General features: G+C 38.0%; 1 protein-coding gene across 1 annotated transcript; it reads right to left on the bottom strand.

Annotated features, from left to right (window-relative positions):
• Nucleotides 1–2,383: 2,383 nt before the first annotated feature.
• Nucleotides 2,384–7,782, bottom strand: LOC105427782 (segmentation polarity homeobox protein engrailed). The gene is made up of 2 exons (XM_011639687.3): nt 6,569–7,782; nt 2,384–3,796 (listed from the first exon to the last, which is right to left on the bottom strand). The coding sequence occupies exons 1-2, from the start codon at nt 7,206–7,208 to the stop codon at nt 3,450–3,452; spliced, it is 987 nt and encodes a 328-aa protein (XP_011637989.3). The 5' UTR covers nt 7,209–7,782; the 3' UTR covers nt 2,384–3,449.
• Between the last annotated feature and the right edge of the window lie 2,707 nt (nt 7,783–10,489).

Raw genomic sequence — 10,489 nt, 5'->3', positions numbered from 1 at the left:
GCATCGATAAAAGCCGAATAACACGAATTTGCAAGTCCTACGATCTCGCGCAAGACATACGCTGCTTAGTTCCTGTTCGCTGTAATTAATTGACATAGGTCATTACGAAATGTCGATTAGCGAATAAACGACCAGTGCTTAAGGTATAAAAGGTATAAAAGTCACTAATCGCTTTTAATAATAATAGAACGTGCTAATACATGAGTTCATGAAAAATTTGTGACCCAATTTGTGGCGTTTTCGTGATTATCAGCGTAGTTACATACTCGATTCCAATTTCTAATAACAATTTGAAAGTCTTTTTGGGCAATTATAATCTTATTATTTGATTACATCGCGCGCGACGTAGTAATTTTCTCGTTACATCGAACGCTTATCATCATTTTAATATGTCCTTAATCCGTCACAATTTAATAAATTTATAACTATATATTTACTCCATACTTAATTTAATAATAATAAAATTTAGATATTCACAACTGGCACAGGCAGTCTTTCCACATCAAAAACGGAATTAAACAAGAAATAAACAACTCTTTTTTTCTAAATAGAACAACGTGAAATAAAAAAAAAATAAAAAAAGAATATAAATTCAAGATAATTATTTTATACTGCCAATCACGTACCGATATTTTTTAACAAACTTGCAATGTTGGCTCAAAGTCATAGTGTTCTTTTTTTAATCTCTAAAAAACTATTTTAAGCTTTATTTAACTCCTAAAAAATGCCATTGCAATTACACGATTTTTTTATTGCTCATATACTTTTATACGTGCATTATATGTATTTGCTCTTTATTTTTGATACCTCAGATTTAAGCAACACACGTGTGCGATATTTTCTCGCACTTTTGACGACCATAATCCTTTCACGCCGTATCACTGCCGATAGCTTTGCTACACACGATGCCAGAAAAAAAAATCACGCTCGTAAATCCGATCTCTATGAACGCATACGTGTACACACCATATCGCCTAACAGGTGCGCGCCTATATCGCTTATCCCGTGTCGATCGCCACAATGCAGTCCGCGTGTGAACTCGAATATTGACGGACCTACTGTCCTCGATTGTATTTCGTTGGAAACACCTCAAAGCCGATATTTACTGATTCACCGTACTTTCAAGCAAATGGAATTGACAAAGAAAACAAAATTTCTTCTTCTAATGAAAAGAAAACAATATATAAAGAATATAAAATTCCCTTCAGTATCGAGCTAGTAAGCATAACAAAAGAATATTAAATGATAATCATTATTTTTTTTGTAAATTTGTATCTATTAAAATTTTATATACGCACCTATATGCTATATGCACCTGTATACATTTTAATTTATCATTAAAACGCATATTTAATATTTGAATTTGCTAGATACGCGTGGCACGTCAATGGCATTTCAACGTACCAAAGTAGAACAAAACTAATAGCAATAACGAGGATCACATGTCACATTGGCCAGACTTCCACTTGAGTATCTCGACGTTACGCTTACCGCGCTCGAGATACCGGATGGCTCATTAGTGCAAGATCAATTAACGCGACGCTTTACCGAAAATGAACTTTGAGAGTTTTCCCGATGAAATGGAACGCCTTTCCAAAAACGTGAGTTTGCCGAGCGCACGCGCGTGCTTTCCACGTGGAAAGCATAGAAAATGCCAGTATAACGATGCTAATTAACGCGGGGATAATTTTAATTTAGTGCTTATACCATGTCGGCGTTTCTAAGCGCCTCTCAATGACGTAATTGCTCAGCGTTCAATTGGCGATTGAACTATTACGTTCATTACAAGTTGTTGCATTTATTTCTGTAAATTTTACATAAACGCAATGTGATGCGAGAATGAATTTTTTTTTTTTAGAGAAACTATGCTTTATAATATTAATTATTATTCTTATTTTTATGATTTATTGCATTACTTGTAGAAATTGCTTGGCTACTTTTTCTTTAATTTTATAATTTATTACTACTAGGAATATATATTCTGTTGTGTCTATGATTTAATTAACAATCATGTTATTACATCATTACGTATGTGAGGAATATAATACACCTTGAATTGCTTAGTATTGATAGCACTATTCTAAGTGATAAATAGAATTGAAAATATGAAATTCGAATTATTTCGAACAGCAACAAAATATCGGCAAAAAAATATTTATTTATATTTGTTCCTCTCGCAAAACGCGATAAGATTGAAAATGCAAGGTCACTTATCCATCCTCATTATCCTAATTATTGTTACCAAGATCGCATTATTTTCAAATTTTGCTTTATCAATATCATTATTCCGCGTGAAATATTCATGTTAATTACTATTTATTTATTGATACTTATTGGTATTTATTATTAATGTTCCAAGGGAGAAAAAGGAAGAGAGAATGCATAGGATAAAACATACTTTTTACTTTAATCGGCAATGAAATATAAGCGGATTACATAGAATATTATGAACGCGCTTATTGCAAAAACACTGGGATATATACGTTATACGTACTTTCCATCTATATCTGTATAACATATGTATCTAGGTTTGTGATAAGAAGGAGGATGTATATACAATGCGAGATCGTTTCACATAGTGTAGTATAACACTGTCATCTAATCTTTAGTTGATATCTTACATATGCACAAGAGGAAGAACTATCGCTATATTTACACACTATGTACAAATAAATAATTTATGCTTAAATTGATAGGAAACTAGTCTTACGTGCTAATTAATTTACATGTATAGCCGATAAGTATAAGAATTTCAAAATCAACAGTTTGCTAATTTAAATTTCAATTTCTCCATACTAGGAATAGTTCTCTTCATACGATCAAACCTCCCGATCTCCCGATTTGAAACGTATTTAAAAAGTAGTATACCATGTACAACTCTTTCTTCTTTTGTGAAGAAGTAATGCATTGATAATAGAGAACTTTCATGAAAATTTTCATAGGAATAAAATCTATCAGTTATATATGGACACTGATAAGGTATTTATTTTCTTTAAAAATCTCGTACTTCTGTTCTTCTAGCTACTTTTATAAAAAAAAAACATGTAATTTTGTTTATTCAGAATTATTCGAACTCGTTTACTTTAAAGATAAGAATGTTAAACCCAAATAATTTTTTACAATATACTATACAATTTCTTTGCTAATTTTTAAGACAATAAAATCATATTTTTCAGTATTCATTGAGTATACTGATTTAATTATCAATAATCTTCAATTGCACTATTATGATTATATATATCGTTGCGATCCTCATATTTTATCTTCAGTCTTTATTCCATAATTCTTGACATTATCATACGAATTCTTTTATAAATAATATTTGAGTGACTTTCCTTTAACAGCGGTCAACACACAGCGGATTTTTAAGTGTCTGCAATGTCACGTATCATTCTATGGCTCTAATATCTGGCTCTCTGTTGCTGCTGCTGTTTGAATTTATACGACTCTCAATGATTCCTTCCGGTTACGATCTCTTCGCCGTCCTCGTCTATCGGCACGGTGGAATGATTGTAAAGACCTTGCGCCATCAACTGAAGGGCCAATGGATTTTTCTGCCCACTCGCCTTCTTTATCTTCGCCCTCTTATTCTGAAACCAGATCTTGATCTGCGCCTCATTCAGGTTTAGATCCCGCGAGAGTTGCTGCCTTCTTCTCTCCGTCAAATATCGATTCTCCGCGAATTCTCGCTTCAGCCTGGCCAGTTGCTCGGCGCTGAAGGCCGTCCTGGGCCTCTTCTCTTCCGGCGTGCCGTCCTTCCCGCTCTGCGAACGTTTCACTCGTCTCGTACGCGGTCCTGCAACGACAAAAGGAAGTCCGCGTTAATCCCTGGTGTGCCTCAACTTTTGTGTGCCTCAAGTTCGAGGCAACGAGCGAGGCGGGGAGCATTATCGCGGGGAAAGTAGGCGTTCTCATCAATTTGTCCACACACCGTCGTGATTCAGCGTTTTCTCGCGACCACGAGAGTGCACGCTCGCTTCGTAGGAAGGACACTCGGAGATAACTATATCTGAGCAAACACTTTGGAATTTAACGAAGGCGGAAATAGTCGCTCCGACCGCGGCGTACCTTAAATTACTCATATGCGCTCATATGCGAGTTGCAATTTCCCGCGATTCCTAAACGCTTATCGTTTATCCTCCCTAACGTTATATGACCTAACTTAATGTGATTATGTTATATTGAAAAATTGAATCACGCATATGCTTTCTTTCTCGTGTTAACGATCGGAATTTTGCGAAGCATGCTTTTAAGCGCGATAACGAATACTCCGATCTGTGCTGTATCCTATCGAAGCTAACGTTCATCGGTGAGAACTCTGAACATTAACGTTACATGCTTTTGATTTTTGTTTAACTATATAGATAACGCAACCACGTAGAGCTGGAATACATCCGTAGTACTTTTGCGCACGCTGCAGTTATCGTCGATGTTATTATTATCTTGAAAGAAACCATTAACCGATCGTTTTGGCTGTTTGTAGCTTCAAATATATCCCCACGTCGAAATATAATTATTACTGATATACGATATAAATACATATAATTATCCTCATGATTATTACTTTTGAAAGAAATCACGTGTTGCGTTGTGAATTTAAAAAAGATATCTGATCACGCGTTAACTCGGGTATTCCGATCGAACGTTAATATTATTGCCAATATTATTCTCGCTTTAAAAATATCCAACAATAATTTTATTACCACAAGAAAATGCCACTGTGATCTTCTTGCCGTAATAATGGTTTTTGTCCCAATCATAAATAATGAATGACATTCCATTCATTATTTACGAATGATTACTGAATGATTATATATTTATATGATAATTTCTACTTTATCGGTTTTTAATCTTTTGTCTCTCTCATTAATAATGCTAATGTTGTTCTATACGTATTTCCTCGAGAAATTGTTCATTTAAACAAGGTCGTGCCATAAAATGTTTCTTGGAAGCTAAAAGAATTTATAGAAATGACACATAAATTGACACGTATAAAGTTTTTATTCTTACTTGTACCATTAAGATATATCTTTAAATGGTACAAAATATTATACACGAACGAAACTGCATTCAAGAATTAGAACGCTCGACGATGAAGATAAGGCTCGCGGAAGATACGGCGATTCTTGACGATTAGTAACAAGATTATCGGATTGAAATTCAGGGATCATCCCTCGATCCGTAGCGGCCTAGGAAAACTTGTGGGCATTCACCCGAGAAAGGGACAGAAACGAAGAGAGGAAGGGAAGAAGCGACAAAGAAGACGGAAAAATAGCGTATGTGGGACAGTGTGATTGCAGAGGGTAGTTCATAGAATGTAGGTTCTTCACAATTAAGTTCTGCGAACGAGCGCAGGTGGCATCGGGCATCGTACGTCAGCTTCGCCTAGCTATACTTGCAATTAGATTTAGCTCCACGATCCTTTCGTACGACGTTCTCCGAATGATCTTCCGCGCGAAGCGTAATAACTTATTGCGGTAATATCGAGCGGCGGGATAGACATTAGGGTCCGTATGTTGGCCACATCACATAATTTATTTGTGGAGCGAACTGTTATCTAACGCGAACGCGTAATTAGACACTCTCGAGGCAGAGATCGTGCCGCAATTTGTCGGCGAGGCGTCGCGGGTAATCACGGCTCGCGAGTTGAATGCCGTTGGCGCGGAGAGTTCGCGCGGGCGATTAATCACTTAAATAAGTTCATCGATGTACGAACGCGACGGTTACGATCGCGATTCATATGTCGTGCCTGTTCGTTTCGTGTATTCGTACCATTAGGCATCGCGTTCCCCTCGTGCGCCGCATTCGTACGTCTCGAGCCTACTTTATCCTACCTTCTCTCTTCTTTTTATCGAAACGAATAGAGTCGCTAAACCGAGAAAGTATAATTCATGCGAGAGGAGCGCGATTATATATATGTAAAAAGTGACGATCACTTTAAGCCCCCGCTAATCGCACAGAAATGCGACGGGGAGCGACTTTTTCCTCGATCCGTGACTTTCAGGTCAACAAAACTCGTGCCCGATAAGCCCGGATGAGAGCCACGTGTTTTGCTCGTGAAAGGATTTTTACTTATCTTCATGCCGCATAATTTTTCAAACGCTTTGGTAGGGATTTTAATTAGCGGTCGATCGTGATTTTGTAACTGGAGCGCATTATGGAGCGCATAAGTGAACAAAACATCTTGATAGACACTTCCGACGCGTTGCAATCACGCAAGTTCTTCTTGCATGTGCAAAGCTAAACGCAAGTCACGTACGACGCGCACGGAAATCTGATGAATTTCTAACTTGTTTGCTTTTTAACGTGCATCGTTAGACGTTCCAGTTCAATAGTCAAACGCGAAGTTATGATACTCGTAGCGAAGTAGCATAAAAAATTACGTTACGTTAAAAATAGACAAATAAAATTAGACGATATGATTTTTTGCATCTTATCATTAAAATAAGATGCGATCTCTTCTCTCTTCTCTCGACATGCGACAACTATTTACAAGTAAAAGTTACATATTAATGAGATATATGTCAACATATAGTAACAGGGCAAAAGAAATATGTTAAATGTTTACCGGAAGACGGTCTGTCCGAGTATCTGGTGCAGTACACCCACGCCGGCCACAATTGGCTCTGACCATTAGTGCCGTTTTGCTGACTTGCCGTGCCACTGGTATTGCCAGATGTGTTGTCGCTGTTTAGAGATTCGGCGCCGACCGTGGATGACGTAGAACATAAAGAGGATGGGCCAGTGACCGTGCTACTGGTGACCGAACTCCTGCTGGACGCGAGACTTTCAAGACTGCCGCTTCTGCTGAGTCCGTTATGCCTTTGCAATGGTGACACGAGTCCGCAGTGGGACGTAAAGCAATCTTTTTCTTTGTAGATCGGTTGCGGTGACAATCGTGAGGACGACAGGCTAAGGTCACGCGGAAACGGAAGCGGGCTGCATCGCGCCAATGACACGGTAGAGATCGATGGCTTTGACGTCTTTGTCAGAATGGCCTCCCGACCGAAATCTGGCTTGAGAATATTAACGACACTGAAACGCAGCGGTGCCTCGGTGTCTTGCTGGTGATCCGCCTGAGGATCTTGATTCTGCACTGATTCGTGGCTATCCGACGACAATACATGACGGTGATGGCGATGATGATGACCCGAACTTCCCAGTCGCAGACCATACGCGGAATCCATAGTCACAAGTGCTACGCTCATTTTGTTATAAATATAAATATACTTTTTGTCTATTAAAATGAAACGGAAAGTTAATAGCGACACTACCTCGTCGCGGACATATTCACAAGAAAACTTAACACGTTTCACTGTCCACTGCTGTGCCAATGAGCCGTTCTGTTGCGTTAATTAAAAATCCGTCGATCCGTCACGTATCGAATGCAAATCTCTGAATCGTTAATTTCAACGAAAGTCTACTCGTAAACACTATTCACGTGTCACCAATATCCGCCGAACAACTGTCCACGCGCTGCATTCCTCAAAGGCGAATTACTTTGTGATCGCATGATCTTGTCGTTCACTGTGTTTAATTAATTTTTCTGCATCACCGAATCCGTCATTATCGTTTCGAACATGTTGTAAATGTATCGCAAAAGGATCACGTAGGAGCTCTTAGAACTATTCATGTGTCCAGTATGGTTTGGTGCGCCCAGCTCGTATTAATTATCGGCTCGTCTTTGGAGCCGGTCCAAGTTGAGGACTATCGGCTTTTCCCGAGGTTTCCGAGTACTCCAGCGAGTGCTGTGACGGGTCTGACTGGCTGTCCATCCGTCGCTCGGTGATGTCTAAACTAGGGGACCCGGGGTCCCTACTTACCGCATGTCCCCCCTCACCCCTATCCCTTCACTCCTCCTACGCCGCAGTCCGGAGTGCAGTGCACTAGACACCCTCGATTGTATCTCTATTAACTCTTCGGTCAAAGGCTCCGCCCACTGGCGTAAGGTGTACCGTACTCCCTTCCGCCTGTCGTCATCCCCACCACCAATGGTACGGATAGTAGGGGACTGCACTCACGAATTTCCTACGGATCAATGTTACGGACGCCTTCCTCCAGGCTCCTGTTCTACGATAAGATTCCATCCTTTTGCCATAACCGGTTAATTAATAGATGAAAATTTTACCTTCTCATTTGTCAATGGGATTAAAAAATTTTATTTTTTATATTTATATAAATAACAATTGAACATACAAATCAATTATTTCCATTTGGAAGATTGATCTGTATAATTTATGTAATGTACAATCTAATTTAATCTGTACGGTTTAATTTGGTCACACAACGCTGCGCAGATATCACTAATAAAGAAGAAACAAAAAAAGCTCTTTTCTTCTTTAATGAAATAATAGCAAAAGATATCATCAATTTTACTATATCAAAAGTTTAATCACGTATTATATTATCAAACTGAATCAAAGTTATGTCAATAATATATATAACGTATATATAAATCTTACTTATATGTAAAAATATAAACGTGTTACATAAAATAATTTGTAGATAACAACTTCTTTGAAAAAAAATTCTATAGAAACAGATAAATTGTTATATTACGTACTCTATTAAAAATTTTGTTTACATAGACTTACAATTCATTTAATATCGTGGAATATATAAATATCCGCGCCACTGCGAACAATAACGAAAATATCCACTTCTCTCCGCCCCATTTGAGCTTTCCCCACCACGTATCCAACTTTCAGGTCTCGCCCACGTTTTTGCCCCTCCCCTGTCATACCACGCCTATTCTACCACCCCTCCCACTGCGTTCTACCCACTACTCCATACTTTTGTTCCTCCCCACTGCTGCAGTGTTGTCGACCCGATCAAGCTGAAGCCAGCTAATTCGTTTCTTCAAGCCGAAGAGTGTGCTCTCTTTCTTTCTCTTCTAATTCTTTCCTTTTCATCCTAGTGAGACGTGGATTTTATCGTTGCGCGTCGGAATCGCTTCATACAAAAATTTGCACAAACACCATCAGCCATGACCCGCGCTATTATTCTCCTTTTTTTTGGTCCCGACGGCTTTGCGACGCTTAACGAACAAATGTATTACTCACTCTATGATAGATGCTGTTTTTCTCTTTGTTCCCTTTCCATTGTTCTTTTTCCTTTATCTTCCTCTCTCACTCTATATCTATGTGTACGTTGTATAACTTTTTTTTACCTCTATATCTCGGCGTAACTTATTCCTAGATCGCTTAATCGTGCTAATGTTTCAAAGGGGCAACTGGAAAGAGAGAAACATAGCCGAGTCCTTTGTTTGGCACTTTACGTGACTTTACGATGCAGCTACCGTGTAATGTACTTTCCGCAATCAGTTCTGCTTCGTAAATCTTAGCACGCATCACATTTGAATGTTTAAAAATTCAAAGAACACCTCAGGAATACTTTATCAGGATGCGTGTGAGATCTTGAAGTATCTACTTGAAGTATTTGTGTAAAAGTCGGAAACTATTAATATAACGATAAAACAAACGGCATTATCTAAGTATCTGGAATATTTTCAAAAACCATAATAATTCTACGCGTTTTTATACATATTGTGCAATTTATCAGGAATCAAATTAAATCGGCGTCGGAGACGCCTTTTTCTTCGTCAAGCAAGGTTCTCTGTTTACGGTACGATCGTCAAGTGTGGAATAACGATGTCGATACGTCTCGTCTGTTAATCAACGGAACAAAATTATGGCCATTAGCTCTTTAATGTCTAATCGTATGGGATGCACTTCATCTGTTCGAAGCATTATTCGGTCCTGACATGAAAGCAGCGAGACTACGTATTACAAGCACGCGAGATATATAAGGACTCATCGTTAAAACGGTTGCAATTAAAGCCTGTAACGTAATTCACCTCGCGATGTAAAGGTCGCACGCGATAACTCAGGTATTTCGCGCGGTAATTGGCGGAGACACCCGACATTCACCTGCCATTCACGCCTAGAAGTACACGCTGATCGATGTGATGATGCAAAAATACACGAGACTGACCGGAGCTGTAGGAGTTTTCGGAAGAGGTAATGTAATCAGTTTGTAAGTGTATCTAATAAACTTTGAAAATTACATTATCTAAAAGGAAACATAAACCAATAAATGATAAATTCAGAAATATATATTTCCCAGGAAAGTCTAGGAAATACGAAACGCTGCTTACTTTTATTATAATATTGAATGTGTAACGTGATATTTCAAAATGAAAAATATTTTTATTTATTATACAAGCGACGCACATTAAATAAGAATTAGAAATAAGATTAGAGTATTGGATTAAGTATTAGATAAGAATTGAAGAAACTTACTTCCTTTTTTATGTTAATATATACACATAATATATATTTCTTATGAATATCTTTTATGAGATAATTGCAGTTGCGAGTTATGTGCGACAAGTTATACATTATTTAAGAAATTCAAGACTCCTGCAAAGTAATAAACTTGAACTAATTGTTTTGCCAGGTGTGTCGAGTTAATAAGGTTATTAGCGTTA

Source organism: Pogonomyrmex barbatus, unplaced genomic scaffold (genome assembly GCF_055798465.1).
Source record: "Pogonomyrmex barbatus isolate J1 unplaced genomic scaffold, ASM5579846v1 scaffold3, whole genome shotgun sequence".
NCBI lineage: Eukaryota > Metazoa > Arthropoda > Insecta > Hymenoptera > Formicidae > Pogonomyrmex > Pogonomyrmex barbatus.
Note: the sequence above shows the minus strand (reverse complement) of the source record. Positions and strands in the feature narration are given on the sequence as shown.